The 19,853-nt window shown below is 41.0% G+C and overlaps 1 protein-coding gene across 1 annotated transcript; it reads left to right on the forward strand.

Moving 5' to 3' along the window:
* The first annotated feature begins 1,889 nt into the window (after positions 1-1,889).
* On the forward strand, positions 1,890-18,072 carry fyna (FYN proto-oncogene, Src family tyrosine kinase a). The gene is made up of 12 exons (XM_029494666.1): positions 1,890-2,061; positions 9,348-9,604; positions 12,163-12,259; positions 12,667-12,765; positions 12,968-13,071; positions 13,453-13,602; positions 13,732-13,896; positions 14,483-14,662; positions 15,092-15,168; positions 15,594-15,747; positions 16,869-17,000; positions 17,670-18,072. Exons 2-12 carry the CDS (start codon positions 9,358-9,360, stop codon positions 17,876-17,878), a joined length of 1,614 nt encoding a protein of 537 aa, XP_029350526.1. The 5' UTR covers positions 1,890-2,061; positions 9,348-9,357; the 3' UTR covers positions 17,879-18,072.
* Positions 18,073-19,853: the final 1,781 nt, after the last annotated feature.

Raw genomic sequence — 19,853 nt, forward strand, 5'->3', positions numbered from 1 at the left:
AAAATGGCCCCGAGGAAAGCAGTCGCACGTCGCGGGCTCAGTGATCATGACTCCTGGTTACGGAGAAGTAGGGTGAGAGTGAGTTGGAAACTAGACGCTGCAGACAGCAGTTTTTCGGGGATTAGGGTGACTTCTTTCACTCACCCTTTGTTCATCAGGCTAACTAGGCCACACTCATTGTTGTGATATTGTGATTAAATGCAAATCTGCATTTATCATGTTGAGCTGCCATGAATAAATAAACCGGAGGACAAAGCCAGAGGCGCATGAAGTGTTTTCAAAATGAACCATGTATCCCAGACAGTTAGGCCTGAAGATTTAAACCGTTATGAACAGACTCACACAATGATGCACTCTTTGTCAGTATCCTGAGTGAAGTGTGTGTGCAGGTACCGGTGGGTGTGTCTCTGTGTGTGTTAATGAGCCCATCCAGAAAATGCTGCAGAGCAATTTTCTGAATTATTTTTCTTTTCAATTGAACACAAATTTCTCTTTTTTTTAGCAAAGAGTCATATAGTATGATATATGTAATATAATGGAATGTGATATCATTTTACCAAGAAATTTCAATTTGAAACTGTCTGGATATTTAGATCAAGATATAAAAAAATCCAGTGTGGGGTTCAGGTTTGGGAAATATTAAACATTTTCTGGGCAAAGCATCTTTCAAACATACGTAATGGTCAAATTAAATCATCCATATAACTGAGTGTGATTTCCAATGTTTTGTTGTCCTTAAAATCACACAGGCAGCAGTAACACACAAACACCAAGAGGAATATCAAGAGAACGGAGGTCAGAGGTCATGATTCCTTTACACATTACAGCTCCTCTAAAATACCCAAACTAATCTGGCTCAGGGTTGGTTTCTTCATTTCTTCAGAATTCCCCTTCAGTGTTTGGGTTTTCCAGTTTCAGCTGCTTGGTAAACATTATGGGATGTAAAAAAAAAAAAATTAAACTGCTCATATGTCTGGCAAAGTGTGTCTGCAGTTTTTAATCCACCAGCAGGTGATTTCACTTATGAACAGGCCTCCAGGCAAAAAGGGAAAGCACCTGCTGTTGATTTTAGCTGGAAGAAAGCCTTCCGTGCTCAGACCTGAATGGGGGGATTGTTAAACACAGTAAGATAATACAAAGACAAGAACCAAACGTTTGGGTTTTGTCCTGGCTCAAATTTAATTTCCAATTAAATTCTAATTACTTGCTCTGTTTATTTAGGGTGGAAATAAAAACAACAGTGAGCTCTAATTGACTTGAACGAAAACAGCTAGTTTTCCCCACCTTGCCTTGTTTTTCAATCACTCCAGAGACGAGTGGGCGTCCTACTACATATTGTAATTTCTGGTTGGCTGTAAAAGCTGTCAGTCAAACCTTTTGGTCGATGTGGATCCGCTTCATCCGTACGCAACAACAGCTGCGTCAAGACTCCCGTGGAAAGACCGGAATTTCTTTTCTACAGTTCAAAATAAAATCCCAAATGTTGTTTCTTTTAATTCTTTTAAGCGTGAAGGCTTTTTGGATGTATTGAAATCACACTTTTATTCATATGCATCACCTTACATTAAAACTGAGGTAAAGAAAAAAAGAAACTACGATGGACTTAATTCATATGAAGTCCGGCTGTTTTAAAAGGAGAAATAAAAAGAGACCAAAAAAAAAGGAGCATTAACACAAAATAAATTATGGGATGAAAATGAAAGGCTCAAATAAAAAAGGGTTGAAACTATATAAACACACACACACTGTGTAATCTGTTACACGTTTTTATTTGCTGCTGAAATAGCTTTTCGCTGAAGAATAATCAGCTTGGTTTTATTCTGAAGGGCTCCCCCGGAACACTGCTTGTTATTGTCGCCAGCCTGCGGTCGGCCGCCGTCGTCGTCATCTGTACGCACGGCGGCGACAGGACTTCTTGAGTCGGCAGCAGGGACGGCTCTCCCATCGCTCTTCTGCCTCCGTGCGAAGACCAAACACTGACACAAAGTACAAACATCTCCGCCAGATTCGCCACGAAAGCCTCTCTGGAAACGCCGATGGATTAATCTGATTTTTTCTGCGGTAAGTGCGCTTCCAACCCCCCCCCCCTCACCACCACCATCACCCCCCCCCCCCCAATCCAGTGTTGAATTTCAATTGGTGCACCCGCCTTGTCCCCTGTTTTGCGCTGAGGATTGCGAGATGAATCCATCCCGGCGGATAAATAACAGGCTGTCGGTTCAGGCCAGGATTCACTCCGCATATCCTGCACATGAAGCTGCGTCTTGTTTACGGATGACTTTGTCGCCAGACTCTGGGGAAGGAAGGAGGAGGAGGGGAGGGGGGGTTAAAACGCAGGCAGAGAGCGGTGATGGGCTCGTAATTGTGGGTGATGTTTTGCAGTGCTGTGATTCTGGAGAGGGGGGTCTGTGTGTTGCTGCAGCAGCAGCAGCAGCAGCAGCAGCAGGGATGGACGCTCTGCAGAACAGAGCTGACCACTGAGGCCATGCACGCACCGAATAAACGCCACGACGGCCCCGCAGACAGCCTCCTGTTGAGCCCCCCCCCCCCCAGAAAAAAAAAAAAAAACTAAAATAATAATTGTCATGGGCTTTGAGCTAATTGCATTGCCACGCTGATAACTATCAAATTAAGGCTGCCATAATCGGGTTATCTGATGTGTCTGGGGGAGCAGCCATCCATCTTGTAGGCAAACACAGGGGATGGTGTGTGTGTGTGTGTGTGTGTAGCTGGGAGCTAACCACAGTTGTGTGTATGTGTGCAATAAGTTGCACAGTAGTTTGTGTGTTGCTTTAGAAATAAACACAGCACCCTGCAGCCCTCCACTTTCAGTCTGTCACTGCTCCATGAATGGCTACATAATAGTTTGCGTGTTATCCATCAAATTTGAATGAAAGGACTTGGACATTATGTTTCATGGCTCCCCCACCACACACACGCACACACGCACACACATACTCAGGCACCCACCACTCCTTTACACATAAGAGTCCACTTATGAGTTCAAGACTTCATGTTCCCGTGAAATGTCACCAGAACATTGTAATGTTTAGCCCGGTAAATGGGTTCGTCTGTTATTAAAGCCAACACAAGATGTACTGATTTACAAGAGATCTGTTTGCGTGCTTGGTTTTGGGTCGGTGGGCAAATGCTACACAAATAGCAAGGCCCGTAACTGATAACATTCATTTAGTGATTGGTCAAATAATAGATTTGTCATTTGGCAAAAGCTAATAGTGATGGTTGTCTTTCATTCGATTGCTTCAACTTCTCTGTTGTGATGTTTTACTGCTTTGTGTTGCCGCAACATTGTAAACTGGTTATCTTTGGGATTCGGAGTGAAATAGTGATGGGTTTGTTTTGTAGTTTTTATGGATTAAATGATCAATTGCAATAATAATCTATAGATTAACGGTCTGTGAAAACCTGTTTTCTTCAAGGCTCAATTTGCCAATTATTTTCTTCACTAATTGACTAAACCTTTGAGCCATAAATTGTCTTAAACTCTCCTTCTCAGTTTCCAACGTCCAAGTTGAGATATTCTGAGGTCTTGTTTTGTGTAGTTCATGTCATAAAAAGGAGAAATGCAGTAAAAGCTCACTTTTGACACTTTTTTTTCCACTTTAAAATGACAAACATTCTTAAAAGTTTTTTTTTATTCTTATTTTTATTACATTTTCTGTCAGCTGATCCATTAACCAGCACTTATGCACCATGTGGCTTGTGGCTCCGTTTGCACTTTCCATCAACCCAAGTGTTATTCACTTTCAGCAGGAATCTGCTAGCCTACATTGCTGTAGGCCCACAACATCATCATTTCCAATGGGTTCTTAAGTTGACCGTTGCCCTCCCCTGGCAAAAGATTTGGAAAGAATCATTTAACCCCCCCCCCCCCCCCCAAACTACAAACTGACAGGCTAAAGCAGCGAGGAGCCATTTCTTGAAAATAAAGAACGCAAAAGGAAAAGTTAGTTCAGGTTTCCATGTACGAGGCACAAATCTCGCTGGCTGTTTACAATGGGCTCAGTGATTTAACAACATGACTCAACATACTCAACTGCGAACATTGTGACATTGAAGCACAGCGAGGCTTAAACCCACACATACATACTGTATGAAGCTCAGCTGTGGGTTTTTATAACGAACTGTGGTCATTCAGTACGTGAAGAATGCTTTGAAAGCTTAAACACTGTATTTCATTGTGCAGATAATCTTGTAGCCGAGTGAAATGTGGCCATTGTCTTGTTGTTGATACACTGAATGAACTCGGTTGTCCGACACAAGCAAATATTGTAACTATTTGGAGAATGGGAGCCATAAGGGGGAGATTGGCAGAACTGTACCAAATCCAGTCGACACTGCAGGGAGTTTTATACGCTTTCAAATGGCAGGCAACAGAAAATTCACTTCATTGAGTCATTTCTTTGATAATGTACAAGAAGTTTGTGTTTTTCATTTGAATAAGGTCAGTTGAAATGTGACTTCAGTGGGATGGTTGTGGGCGGTCTGACCTTGTATTGATGCATGTCAATGACCTGAGTGCAAAGGGACCCACACTCCAAATTAAACAGAACTGTCTTGTCTTGAATTGTAAAATGATTGTATTCGGAAGTGGTTTGAAAGTTCACTCGGGGTCAAATAATGGCAGTGTTCTTTGTTGTAATAACCAGTTGACTGCTGTTTCAGTTAATTAGCCAAATTTCAAAGGTTCAAACTGGCCACTTTCTCTTTTATTTCGATTTTTACAATTTCTGCATCACTTCTACTAAGAATAGAAATAACATCAGGCCAGCTGATTACCAGTCACTTAGCGTGTCCCCATTAGAGCAGCAATTAGCCTATTAATGAAGTCCATTGATGGAAAATGTAACAGCAACTTTAATCTCTGGTTTTGCATTCTTGAATGTGAGGATTGTCTGTTTTTCCTTTTTCATTGATTAAGTAAATTTTAACACAGTTACTTTTTGGACCGATAAATAAGACAAGACAGTTAAAGAAATCACTTTAATCTACGGCAAATTAAATTGATCTTTTTTTTTTTTGTTGTATACTTTTTGAGTATTTCATAGGCCAAATAATTAATTGAACTATTTTGGAAGACAGAGCAACTTGCAGTTTTATCCACAATTAAAATTTCTGTTGTTTTCATCATGTCATCAGACAGCTATTTAAAAAAAAAAAAGGAGAAACAGAAGAAGAAATTAAGTGAAATATTTAAATATTAAATAGCATGAACCCAATGCTGTCTATTTTATACCATTTGTGTATGTGCAGAATTAATTAGGCCAGTGGTGTAACTTCACAGGCCTCATTAAAACCAGTGTTTTCACTGACTTCATACACATTCAGATATGTCTAACATCAGACTGCATAAATGTCTGTTTCTCCAGCCCGACTGACTGACTATCTGATGTTTAATCCATCAGTTACGTTATGTGACCCTGGCATGTCTGTGCTTTTAATTTACTATATTGATCTTGCAGCTTCACTATAAATGGTCGAGTATCTCATTATGCTTCGTGTGTGTGTGTGTGTGTGTGTGTGTGTGTGTGTGTTAATATAGATGATTAACACTTGTGGCCATTGAGCGTCAGCCTAAAAGCGTTCATTTCAGTAAATTAATTTCCAGTTGAGCCCGACAGATGTGACTAATGTAGTAGCACTAACCCTGTCCTGTTACTTTGTTCAGTTAATATGGGCTTCTTTCGTCTCGCTCCGTTCCTCACTTCCTGAATCCTGCCGCAGCGTTGACAAATACTATCCAACAGATTTGGCCCGACATCAAAGCCAAATTTCGACTGCATCTTGTGTCAATCAAGATGAAGAGGTTTGTGTGTGCCTTGTCTCTGCCTTGTGCTGTTACGACACATTATGTAGCTACCATCCTGTCCCTGCTGACCTTCCTAATCACGACAGTGGTCCTCTCGGAGGTTTGATGTCCATTTGGCCTGAAGATAGCGTGATGAGGTGGTCATGTGATAACCAGGCAGTGTTGTGGAAAGGAACTAGCCCCATGGCTGTGATGCCATCATTTCCTTTTTTCTTTTTTCAAGAGGGGAGGGAGATTTTCGCAGGTTAGTAGGGACAGAGCAGACTATCATGTGTCTGAAATTATGAAATGCAATGATAACACCCACCTCGCATCATTATGTTGCCGTGCCTTGTCCTGACATTTTGATAAAATCCATAGTGTTGAATCATGCATATAATTCAATAACAGACAATAGTTGTCCCCTTGGATCTGAAAACCAGAGAATAATGCCTGCGAAGCTCATATTTGTGTTACACTGTACTGTGATGAAAATGAGAAAGCTGCCTGTTGCTGTCCAGTGCATTTGAGATATATTTTATCTCTAAAGATGGCGGATTTTCGTCGCACCTATGCAGCAGCTTCAGTCACAACACAACCTGAGCTCAGACATGATTAATATGCAAATGATTACGAAGTGAACACTGTGCCACAAAGGAAACGTGTATGTAAACAAAACACGATGGCCTAGATTCCACGCAGCAGATACATACAGGTGTGTTCGAGGCGTGCTGTGTCAGTCCCCAGCCTTTTTACTTTCTTGCAAAAGTAGGAAGATTTATTTATTTATTTATTTATTTTTATTTTTTTATAATGCCCACAGGCAGCTCGACGACCTGAGATCTCCCCTCATTTAGTCTGATCCCTCCAGGAGTGGAGGCAGTGCTATTTCAATCTATGCAGTAAAAGAGAAAATCCACCAGAAATCAGAAACAACCTCATGCATGGCAGCCCTTTGTGCATAGATGTTTTGTCATAGATATAGACATTTTTCAATACAAATTAGCTTGACAGCCTATCACATAGTGATGTCTTTTAAGTTGTTTACTTCGTCTAACCAACAGGGATAAACAGCAAACCCTAACATTTTATGATGGAAACAGTGAATCTGTGTTATTTCTTTAATTTTGGCAGTCAACAAGTTAAAAGCATATCATGGAGAGACAAACTCTTAGCTGTCACATTTCTAATGTTTTCAAAGTTTTGGTAGGTTTTTTCCCCCCTCTAAATAGAAATTGGTAGCTAAAAATGTGTTTCATGACGGATTTTTGTGGTAGATATATACCTGCTATGGAGGAGGTGGCTGTAAATACCAGATGATGTGAGATGTAAATATAAATGTCAAGGAAGATTATCTCGAGAAGCAGCAGCAGTCTTCGTCATTCTCGTCTTTCAGTCGGAGCTTTGGTCAGGATTTACACTGTAATGCTACTGCTAGGCCTGTTTTTTTTTTTTTTTCTTTGGGGTCTTTTATGTGGTTTTATTGGCAGTAATGAATCACAGTGCTCTCCATCTTGCTGCAGCGGCTCCCATCTTCTTGTTAGTTAAGTGTGAATCCTGTACTTGGTGGGAATATATTGTATCACTTAGATTCCATATCACCCTCAATGTTATTAGTGGCTTTTACTTGGACTCTCCATCAGTCGCAACTGTTGGATCATTTATAGTCTGGTGACACTGATATCTCAAAGGCAACATTGATAAGATGATGATAACGTGAAGCAGATGTTCGGACCTGAAACCAGTGCCGTTTTACAAATAGTCTGCATTCTGTTCTTTCCTTCTTCTGCTCAGTCTATGCTATGTTTAAAGACTGCAATTCTCCCAGAATAAAGAAACACAAAATGTTACTCAGCCATTAGCAAAGGAGCAGACAAAGAACCGGTGTCACAATATTATTACCATCCAGAGGAATGGTGCAGTCCCTGAGAAGGGATATTTACCCCCGGCTCATAAATGAGTTGTTATTTGAATGCATTTTTTTGCTGTAAACTACACACCATACTTGGTTTGGTGTATGTTCGTGTGCAGCAAGTGACACATCTGTTTACACTTTTTCTCTGATGTGATCACCGTCTTTTGTGTAAATGTTAAAAACGGGCCTGAAGGAGTTCCATCATAAACTGTAGCTTTTTCTTGTTACCATTAAGCTCTGTAGTCCTTCAAAACATACCTCTGACTCTGTTTAGGGCTGTAACTATTATTATTTTCATTTTGTCTAGCAGTTGCTTTCTTCATTTATTTTCTGGTTTTATAAAAGTATAGCAAAAAATAATTTCTTTTCTCCAGTAACTTCTAAAAATGTCCTGCCCGAATATCTTTACTATTCATTTTAGTAATAAAGCAGGCCAATAAAACTAGAAAGCACTCAAATTCACAAAGCTGGAAGCAGTAAATTTTTGCCTCCAAACTGACTTAAAATAGTAATTGACAATCAAAACAGTTCATTTTCAATAGCTGACTAATTGTTTCAGCTCAAAATCAGACGTAGACACTCCTATCTTCTGGCTGACAGCAAATCTCCAGATGATGTAGATCGATATTTTCATATATTGTGCATGAATTATTCCACTTATCCTTAACCTAATGTTTATTTCGTTGGCAAACACATTTGTGATCATTCCTCTTTACAAATGAATGACAGAGAAGAGGTGCCACCTGTGTGTTCACCAAGCCAGCACATTTTTCCCAAAAAGGCAGCAGCATCAGTGTTCGCCTCGAGCTCCACGTCCCCTCCACGTTCCACTGCAAACAAGTGTGTTTCCAATTAGCTGTTTCCGAAGTCAGCTGGCCAGTAATGCTGATGAAAGGCAACAGTGCTGTCAGTAGTCTCCTCCCAGCCGTGTGGTACCAGCTTCATGGGCTTCCAGGGCTTAAAGGGGGCAGTGGGTGGAGGGGGCGGGGGTACGGTGAGCCAAAATAACGATAGAACGTCTGTTCTTAATTGGGAAAGCAGACTGTCTGACTCATTACACAAACTAGTTTAACTTTGCTTTAGTGAGGCCAAAACACTCCATCAGTCCCTCTCATGAAACTGTGTAAAGCCAAAGAGCTTTCGGCTGCTCGGGGTTTGTGTGCTGTGAATGTATGGATGGGTGTGTTGCTCCTCGTAAAGCACAGAAAAAAAAAAGAATAAAGTGCATACCAACTGGTAATTGCCGGGTGTAAAGTGTGGTCTTGCAGTAAGATGGAAACGTAAACCATGAGAAGTAGTGCAGTTAAAGTTAAACTGGATCCTGTCAGCACAAAGTACCTCGAATGAACATCAGTGTGAACACATATTTACATCACTGATCACATTAGCCGTACACTGCAGTTCTCTCACACCATGTTCCTCTCTTTAATTAGTAATGGGCTTTAAAGTAGCGTGTTTAATTTCAGCCTAATTGAAAGATTTTTCGCAAGGCTTTGTATCTCTCAGAGGAAGCTTTGAAATAATGGAATATTGAATCATAATTTCCCCCAACGGAGACGGCTTTTGAGCTATTACTTTACCTGCGTATTAATTCCATCTTTGCCTCCCCCCCTCCACCCACAGAGAGTAGAGAATGGGCTGTGTCCAATGTAAGGATAAAGAAGCAGCAAAACTCACTGATGACCGGGAGACCAGCCTCTCCCACAACTCGGGATACCGCTATGGCTCCGACCCCACGCCGCAGCACTACCCAAGCTTTGGGGTCACCACCATCCCCAACTACAACAACTTCCACAGCGCCGCCACACAGGGGGTGACCGTGTTCGGAGGAGTCCACACCTCCTCGCAGTCTGGGACGCTTCGTTCCCGTGGAGGAACAGGTGAGGTGAAGCAGCAGATCCTTTGTTTATTAACCAACGGGGTTGCTGCACATTTTACTGCATTTAAGCAGCTTCAGACGCCCCAGAACGGAGATAATCACGTGACAAGTGTGTGTCAGTCCAATTACACTTTGTTTGCCCTCCAAGAATTCAAATGACAACAACAGTAATGGTATTACTGAGAAAAGAAATTGTGTATGTATATATGCAGATATATATATAGAAAGAAATACTTTTCCACTTCAAACTTCTAATTCATGGTTCCACATACAAGATCCTCTAAACTTCTGTGGTTGGAAAGAGACAGCTGCAGTGGAGAAACTAGACCAGCTCAGTGGGAAAAGCCTTGAAGAAAGATGATTTTTTTTTTTTATATATATATTTCTTTTGCCACAATCTCTATTTTGAAGTCAGAATGACCGGAAGACGTGTGGCTTGTAAAAATGGATCCGATATTTATTTTTGTTGTCTATGGGGCAAGATGGTTACAGGAAATGACTGTAAGCACACCATCTCCTTTCTTGACTGTCTCCGAACAGACAGCAATGCGTTCTCTCATCTAACGCCTGCCCAGAAAGCAAATAAGCAAATTCCCTAAAATGTCACACTGTTTCTTTAAGACAAGGTGACATTGTTACTGAAATATGTTTCTGTCACTGAATGAGGGTCAAGTTACAAACAAAGCAATTAAAAGGGAAATAAACTGTCAGCCTAAGCAGTAATGCTGTAAGCGTTTCTGAACACCACTCACTGGCTGGATCTTCTCCAATATTCAATAAAAGGCTGATGTCTGCTGAATATGCTGACTGACTAGTATGTTTGTTTAGTAAGAAGTTATCGCTTCAAATTGTGAATAATAATAATAATAATAATAATAATATATATATATATATTTTTGTTAGTTTTATTTGTGTTTTGTGTGCGATTCTTCTCCTGTGTGTGCAGGGACACTCTGGTGTTTATGAGTTTCGGTTTGCGCACAGGACGAACATCCACTGGCTGAAAGTTAATAGAAAACAGAGTGACCTAAATTATCCCCAGTGCTCGGCGACACACATCTGAAAACCAGAAAGATCAAACATTGTGCTGAATCATAAAAAAAAAAAAGGGGATTCTGGTGTTCTGGAGAAAATGTGCTTCACAGTTTCTCACTTAAGATTTTAAAGATGCATACAATGTGCAAAGACAAATTAACGAGATATCCTGCTTTGTCATCTTTTTGTTGTTGTTGTTGTTGTTTGTTTGTTTCTGAAGGTAGATCCCAGCAGAGGTAAACACTCTGCGTCAATGGACTCAGCACCAGCAGCGTATATGAATAAGAAATTACTCCAGGAGGGCAGCACAAAGCAACATTTATATCTGTGATAGTCAGCGTAATTTCAAATAAATAAATGAATTAATAAATAAACATTCTCAAGGTAACTTGGGACGGATGCAGAACAGAAACCTCAACAGACTTTACTGTGAAGATTTCCACGTCTTCTGAAGATGCAGTTTTGTAGTTGTAGTCACTGTGAAGTGTTTTTATGAGGTGACTGCATTGAAAAGGAGCTGAGCAGGGGCCTCTTGCAGCTTGGTAGCTCGGCCTGTCCAGGGACAATACAGATCCAATCAGAAAATGAAGTAATTTTACAGTTTCAGGCCTATTGAGAGATACAGGGACTCTCATGCTCTTCCAAATCGCATGAGATAAGTTTGATTGGCCTGTAATCTAGATTAATCTAGACCTTGGCAGCAGAAACTATTCGTTCCAGATTCCAGACCTAGAGAGACCTTGTTTGGCTAAAAACTAAATCCAGTTGGTTTTATTTCTATGCAAAACAAGAATGTTCTTTTAACAGGCACCAAATCATTATTTATTTATTTATTTTTGTTTGTTGATTTGTTTATTTGATTTTTTTTTTTGTTTTGGCCACGAGGGAAGCTGTATTGACAATACAGGTATATAGAATAGATATAGAAAGCAAACTTAGTGATCAAACATCTTTTTAAATGTGAAGCTATACCAACAGTTATTTTGATTCATGCCTTTAGCCACCAATGCTCCCCCCACCCCTCAACCCCATTGTATCTTTTGTTGCTAAATACTCTGCTGCTTACTGTCTCTGCTTGACATCTGGCATTGAATAGGCATCATTCAATCACTGGCGAAAACCCAAAACTATTAAAGTTGCAGGCCATTAAGTCAAAACATTGAGCTGAAAGGCCCTAAATAATTGGATAAAGTAGTTGAGTAAAAAACATTGATTACGTAGCTCCATTACAAGTTTGGGAAAGATGACAATTTTAGAAATACCTTGTAGTTCTTGTATACAGAAAATATTAATCACATAAATTGTTAGAATTAGATTTTCCTAAAATAAAGCAGCTGAATAATAAAGAATAAACGAAGAAGGCAGTTAATCTTTTTTGCTGTTGCATAATATGGAGCCCATGTGTCAGACAGATGAACCTACACGACAAAACAACCACAATGAAAATGCCAAATAATACTCCATCCATGTAATTCATACCCATCAGCTCCAAACACCACATGTAATGTTTTGTTTTCCCTCCAGGGGTGACTCTGTTTGTGGCTCTTTACGACTACGAAGCCAGGACTGAGGATGACCTCAGCTTCAGAAAGGGGGAGAGGTTTCAGATCCTCAACAGCACGTAAGTGTGAAAACATCTGCATGACACCATGTTTGTTTAGGGTGGCGGTCGTGTTGTTACTCCAGTTTTTCGCGAACATTCGAAAAAAGCTGGGTTTGAAATGAAGTGTTGTTGAATCTCTTACTGACCTGACCTGGCTTATGTAGTTTGTTGCATTTAAAGTCTGACAGATTTGCCATCAAAATAAAATGTGCCTTTCTCCAGAGTTGCAATATAGAAATATTGACAGGATGCAAGATAAATATAATTCTGAAGTTTGTTTTTATGTTGAGGTAAATCCGCACGTCCGCCACATTTGAATGTTTATTTGTGCCTGACTGCATAATGAGCACATCTTGATCCGTCACTTGTGTTTGTTCCAACCTGCCTCCGTCCTCCTCCGTCGCTCTGTGTCCTCCTCTCCTCAGCGAGGGAGACTGGTGGGAGGCTCGTTCTCTCACTACAGGTGGAACTGGCTACATTCCAAGCAATTACGTAGCTCCGGTGGACTCGATCCAAGCTGAGGAGTGAGTAAAACTTTTTATAAGGAGCTCACAGGTTTCAGTCTCAGAGACCCCGCAGCTTCACCAGCAGAGATCATATTATGCGTATTTGAAAGCTAAATGTGGCATACAGATACAGACCAAATAAAGAATATTGAGAAAAATGTTCAGGACAAATATTATCGCCCATAGCCTGATATCTTTTTCTTTTTTTTCCCCCTTTCAGCTGGTATTTTGGCAAATTAGGTCGAAAGGATGCAGAGAGGCAACTGCTCTCCAACGGCAATGCCAGAGGCACTTTCCTAATCCGTGAGAGTGAAACAACCAAAGGTACTCTGACGTAGCTGCATCTAACATACTAACATGTTGAATCTTTAGCCCACAGACAGAAATGTGACTGACAACTGAGGAACACTTTATTTTTAATGTATACATTTGTTTATTTATAGAAAACCTTTCAATCAAATCCTCAGACATCACAATTTAGAATTCGGTCTAATATATCATTCAGTATGCAGTTGCTCCATATTCATTGTCCTCAATCCTTTGCACATTGTGCTATATATACACTCATTAAAAAAAAAAAACTGACACACATGACATGTTTCATAATCCCTTGTGAAAACCCACATGGTGAAGTGTCATCAAATATTTCCCTCCGTTGTACTTGAATGTGTTTTGTTTCTTGTTATTGTGTATTGTCTGTGCCAGGAGCCTACTCCCTCTCCATCCAGGACTGGGATGACATCAAGGGAGACCACGTCAAACACTATAAGATTCGCAAGCTGGACAGTGGAGGCTATTACATCACCACCAGAGCCCAGTTTGAAACGCTGCAGCAGCTAGTACAGCATTACTCTGGTGAGGCTCTCCACAGAAACGACTCCTGACATGACACCTACTGTATTCTTACTCTTTTGAAATTGCAACGTTGCATGGCTCAGTGCTCTTATAATCCAATTTTAAATTCAAACTGCATGCTCGATCCAGCCAGGGCTGCAGGGCTGTGCTGCCGCCTGATTGTGCCGTGCCACAAAGGCATGCCTCGTTTGACAGATCTGTCTGTCAAAACCAAAGACGTGTGGGAGATTCCGCGAGAGTCACTGCAGCTCATCAAGCGGCTCGGGAATGGCCAGTTCGGCGAGGTCTGGATGGGTGTGTACCTTTTTTTTTTTTTTGGCACAAATAAAGAGTTGGACAGCTGCAACCAGTGTTGCAAAACATATTGTATGTGTTGGATCATTCAGAGCTAACACCCAGCTAATGTTACCCAGGGGGAGTGTTTCATTTCAGTTATTTTGTTGGAGTTTTTGCTGGAGGGAATACTGCGTGATGGTAGTGTCCACTTTGATCTGATTGACATTGTTCAATTTCCCACCATTTCTGATTGGATTCAGGATTTGAATGGGCCTTTTGACCAGTGAAAAATCCAATAATTGGTATGTCTGTTATGTGATGATGTTTAAATTTAGGTCAGTAAAATTCGAGACCAGATTAAATACTACTGTATTTTTATGGTTGCCCTGTTACATAACATAAGCATAAGTTTAATGCTGAAGCCGCCCTTTGATTCCACTGCTCAACTTTTATTTAAACAAACATAGCTTCTAAAAACTAAGCGTAACAGGTAGACCCTCGAAAGATTCTGACTATACAAAGTACAATTCAGACGAAGTCCTAATCGCTCCCCTCAACTTGATCGCTTTTTTTGTTGTTGTTGTTGTTGTTGTTGTTTTTTCAGGCACATGGAATGGCACCACTAAAGTGGCGGTGAAGACCTTGAAGCCTGGCACCATGTCACCGGAGTCCTTCTTGGAGGAGGCTCAGATCATGAAGAAGCTCCGACATGACAAGCTGGTGCAGCTCTATGCTGTGGTGTCTGAAGAACCCATCTATATCGTCACTGAGTACATGAGCAAAGGTAGACGCTGTTTTAAAGTGACACTATAAATATTACATACATGCACACGCCCAAAGTATGTACATAATTTAGAGCTGCGTAGACACAGTTTGTGTCCTGCTTTCTAGCATGATGCTCAGTCCCGTATCCATATTACTGCCATGTAGAAAACTCAATTTAAATGTGCTTTTTACTGGAGAAATTTGCCCAAAAACATGAAGAGCCTCAGTTACCACGACGATAACAAGCAAATAAAAAAGCTGATCCAAATATCACTCGTGTGGCAGGAATCCCAGAATTGATGCTCCAACATGTTGCTTAAATTTTGATCCAAATTATAGCTGAGACCCAGAAGCTGGGGACGATATGAAACTATTATTATTATTATTATTATTATTATTATTAGACTCTATTACTTTCTATTGCTCCTTTCTTTCTTTTTTATTTTAGGGAGTTTGCTTGATTTCCTTAAGGACGGTGAAGGACGAGGCCTCAAATTGCCAAATCTAGTGGACATGGCAGCGCAGGTAAACTGCTAAAAACAATCAGGAATCTAAATGGGAAGTGTTACTTTTTAATACAGCCATTTCAGTGAGTTAGCCCAATGGTAGGTAAAGGCTCCTCTGGTTTCCTTCCACCATCCAAAGACGACATGTTTGGGTTAACTGGTGACTGTGAGTGGTGTTTGTCTCTCTCTGTGTTGGCCCTGTACCCCCCCCCCCCATATGACCCGGAAATGGATTAGCAGTAGAAGATGAATGATCAGTGTCTGTCTCTGTTTTACTCTGAGGCTGTGATTTATCACTTCCTGATGGTTGATAAGTAACTACAACTGACATGGGACATCTGGCAAATCTATGGGTTTCCATTCTATTCGTTTAAGCGACTCTCTTTTTTTAAAATGATACACATTTGGTGATATTCACTGGAAAAGTATGACTCCATTTCCCAGGTGGCAGCGGGCATGGCATATATCGAGAGGATGAACTACATCCACAGAGACTTGCGCTCTGCCAACATCCTAGTCGGGGACAGTCTGGTGTGTAAGATCGCTGACTTTGGTCTGGCCAGGCTCATCGAGGACAATGAATACACAGCAAGACAAGGTAGGCATATTGGACTGGGTTGCACTAGTTCTGTGTAAATCCATAAAAATGTGTATAAAAAATCCAGTTATTGCTTGACGGCTTGTTGGCTTTGAACTGCACCAGTAAACGTTTTTACCTTGTGAGGATAAAATAGGACACATTTGAAGTGAGAGCCAATAAAACAACACAATGTCCCTGAAGCATCACAAAGTGAATCATAACCTCCAAAGATGATCATCTCAAGGACCAAACTCAATATTGTTCTTGTGTTTGTAGGTATTATATCCCTGTTGTTTAGATCCTCACTTAACCAAATTTGAGGCTAGACACAGCTGCAGCAGCCACAGTTTCAAAGGAAATGCTCTTAATTCATCGGCCACAGTCTGGAAATGTATTTATTTACTGCAGTGTGTTGTTGGAACGGAGATTAACTTCTGTTCATACTTAATCTTTTGTCTGACTTTAATCCGTGTAGTGTCTCCTGTTAGTCACTGACCGCAGCATCTTTTAAAAACCTCACTGTCAGAGGAAAAAGTTGGTAGAAGATTGATTCCATTTATTCCAAGACATAATTTCAACATGCACAGACACATATGCACGCACGCCTGCCAATTTCCACAATAAATACAGCAAATGAGCAGGGGTATTTCTCCGTGACAGTGGAAAACAGAAGTGCGTGTGGTTACACCATGGCATAGGGACAACAGAATATCACATTTACAAAAAGGCCGCTGTGAGGACGGAGCCCGTGTTGTATGTAAAAAATCAGTCTGTCACTGTTGAACTTGTAGAAACTCTGCATCACACAAATGTCGCTCTCCTGAGTGCACACTGGCAGATGTGAACTACACCAGGAGGACTTCCAGGCTCCGTTACTCACTCTGTCAACATTTTCACTCCATTTCAGATGTTTGCTTATTCCACTGGGACCAAATTCAAACTGCGATGGAGAAAGATAATCGATTTATTTATTTTTTTCTCCCCAGTGGGATGTTATCATGTCCTCATATCTCTGCACTAATGAGAATGAAGAAAAAATCCCCTGAGAACAATGACCTGTATATCCCTCATGTTTCAGAAAAGGTTATTGCTTTGCACTCAACACTGATGTCATTTCATTTCCTTTCCTTTTTTTTCAGGTGCAAAGTTTCCCATTAAGTGGACTGCTCCTGAGGCAGCTCTTTACGGGAAATTCACCATTAAGTCAGACGTCTGGTCATTTGGCATCCTCCTGACAGAACTGGTGACCAAGGGCAGGGTGCCCTATCCAGGTGAGAGCGCTGGGCTCACGGGATTTGGAACTTCTCAGTTCCAGTTGATTGCTCAGGTTTGATTGATGCAGTGTGTGTGTGTGTGTGTGTGTTAGTACTGCAGTCTGCTGACACCCTAGATGTGGCTCAGTATGCTTAAAAAAAAGAGCAGTATGTTGCATTATGTACAATACGCTGTGCATTATACAGAGACATGTTCCCAACTCACCGTGAGAATGTGTGCAGTAATTCTGTGTTCACATTATATTTTCTGTATTTAAGCATCCAGCTTGAGTTGCAGACAGACAGAGAGCTTGTTTTGCAATATGGTGGTTATGCTTTAACCGTTGTCTGCTGCCACGCTGTTCTCATTCAACCTGTGCTATAACTCACCCCAACTGGTACTGCTGGCTCCTCTGCTGCTGATCCTGTAGCATTTCCCACAATCCACCTGGAGGCTTCTCCTTCATGTGGGTGGGGTTACTTAAGTGACTCCTCATCATGTGCTGTGATCTTGTAAATGCTAATTAATGTAGGCAATAAATGCTCTGATATTTGAAATGTTTTCAAATGAACATTAAATAAATGGATAAATATCCACTTTGTACACATTCAGCATTCACGCCAACGCAGGCCGATCAGGAGGAACCTCTTTACAATGTCTTACGCCAGGCCGATTCCTCTTTCCAGGTATGAACAACCGTGAGGTGCTGGAGCAGGTGGAGCGAGGCTACCGGATGCCGTGTCCGCAGGACTGCCCCACGTCCCTTCACGAGCTGATGGTGCAGTGCTGGAAGAAAGACCCAGAGGAGAGGCCCACCTTTGAGTACCTGCAAGCCTTTTTGGAGGACTACTTCACTGCCACTGAGCCGCAATACCAGCCTGGGGATAATCTCTGAGTGCTGCCGCCCTCATCTCATGTCATTTCACTGGCCCTCCACCAGGAGGAGCCAGACTCCACCTAACGCTCTCAAAAGCTCATCGACGGACTTCTTGACTTCCAAGTTTCACAAACACATTAACACACGCACACACAAACACAGGGACGGATGACTGCTCTGTCAGCAAACTGACTATCAATTCAACGGATGTTTTGCAGGGGGAGGGCGGGGGGGCGTTTTGAGATGACTGAAGAGTTAAAAATGACTGCCAGGATGAGTTGTGTAACTTGTATGTAGTGTAAATATAAATTGCTTGTTTACTTATCTCTTTTTGTTTCCTTTTATATTACTTTTGATATTTTGGAAATGTGTGGATTTTTATTTTTAATCCGAGGTTAAAGTTATTTCAGATTTATGGCTCGTAGAGAAACGTCTGAGGCTCACAGTTGGTAACAAATCGTGACATAACAATTGTAGGTATGGTAATAGTTAGACATTGTGGATCGACATATCTCAGAAGTTTTTCTGGGAGTCCACTGACCTTTTTTATGAGGTTAATACAACGATACTGCTCTCCTCTTCTCAAGGAACTTAGATGTACTATAATACCTGTTCTTGCCTTTTCATGTTTAGTAATATTCTTATAATGTAAGGGAATGCCTTCATGCTTTCTACGCACTAACTTATTGCATCATGGACTCTTCCACCCAAACTTGTATGGCATCTGCACCGATGTTAAGTGCATTCATCGCATTTCAGCTTCTGCCAATGATTTATAGACTGACTTAAAGTAATCTTTTGTTCAGATAATGTATGGGGGGGGCAGACTTCCCCTCCAACTGCGACCATTGTTCGGCTGACTGCTTATTATACTGACAATACTTTAAAATGTATGTTGCATTATTGTATGGCAGCAGGCTGTGTAAGAATTCTGCATTGTCTTTTCGCTTCAGCAGTCAAACAAACAAACAAACTGCCACTTAGACACCACCGGAGTGAAGGATGTGTATCTGTGTTTGTCCCTCCATAATGTGTTCTTGGGAATAACATGTTGTTTATGAGACCAAACATGTTTATTTCATTGTGCCATTTTGCTCAGCATTACGGCCAGACCTTCATGTCTTATGATTACAAGATTTTTGTGATAATGTTTTTGTTTTTGCCAGAGAAATCTGCAGCATCAAATTTCTCTTCCTGGTTGAAAAAGAACCTTCCAGGATGATACGCCATTTCTGTGTGTACTGTTGCTTTTGAAGTCCGCGATAACTAGATTTTGTATCACTTTATTTACTCCAGTTCAGTAGGTATACAGAAATGTTTTTGGTCTCTGCATTATTTATTGTCTCTGTCTGTTACTTGTACACAACTGGTTTTGAAATAAACAATCTTGTCATCATCATCATCCCCTGACTTAGAAACAGTCGACTCTTCCCAGGAACTGGTTTTAATAGCACGGCAGGGTTCAAAATGAGTCTTTCTGGCTTCTCTTCATGCTGAGCTTTAAACGGCAGCATGACTGAACTCAGTAAAAGATATGCAAATAATTGTCAAGGTGTCCACGCAGCAGTTCGAGCCCACTCAGCTTTGTACTACAGACAATTCAACACATGCTGATTTAGTTCTTGTTTTCATTTTGAGTTTTGTTTTTTTACTCCCCCCCCCCCCCCACACACACACTAAAACTGATTTGCAGTTGTCAATATTTTTATGTTCATGTGGCCTTCTTTGGCTTTTTGCTTGAGATTTTACTGCAGCTTTAAAATATTTGGGCTCTTTTTCTTACTACTCCAATAATAATCGCGTAGCTCCGAGTATTAACTTTTAAATCTTATACATTCCAATATACCTAAGGACTGAGCTCAACTTTCCTGACTGGTCTGGCTGAGTGACACATGCGTTGCATTCTTGGCTGGGATTAGCTGTATCTCAAGCGTGGAAAGATTTGCATATAACAGGCTGTAACACACACAAGCCTCTACACCCACAGGAGTGA

The sequence above is a fragment of the Echeneis naucrates genome, chromosome 22, assembly GCF_900963305.1.
Source record: "Echeneis naucrates chromosome 22, fEcheNa1.1, whole genome shotgun sequence".
NCBI lineage: Eukaryota > Metazoa > Chordata > Actinopteri > Carangiformes > Echeneidae > Echeneis > Echeneis naucrates.

Coding starts and splice junctions, on each gene's coding strand:
- fyna (XM_029494666.1), top strand. CDS start 9,358: ATGGGCTGTGTCCAATGTAAGGATAAAGAAGCAGCAAAACTCACTGAT. Junction 13,603..13,731: donor GCTAGTACAGCATTACTCTG/GTGAGGCTCTCC, acceptor TGCTCGATCCAG/CCAGGGCTGCAGGGCTGTGC. Junction 14,663..15,091: donor CACTGAGTACATGAGCAAAG/GTAGACGCTGTT, acceptor TTTTTATTTTAG/GGAGTTTGCTTGATTTCCTT.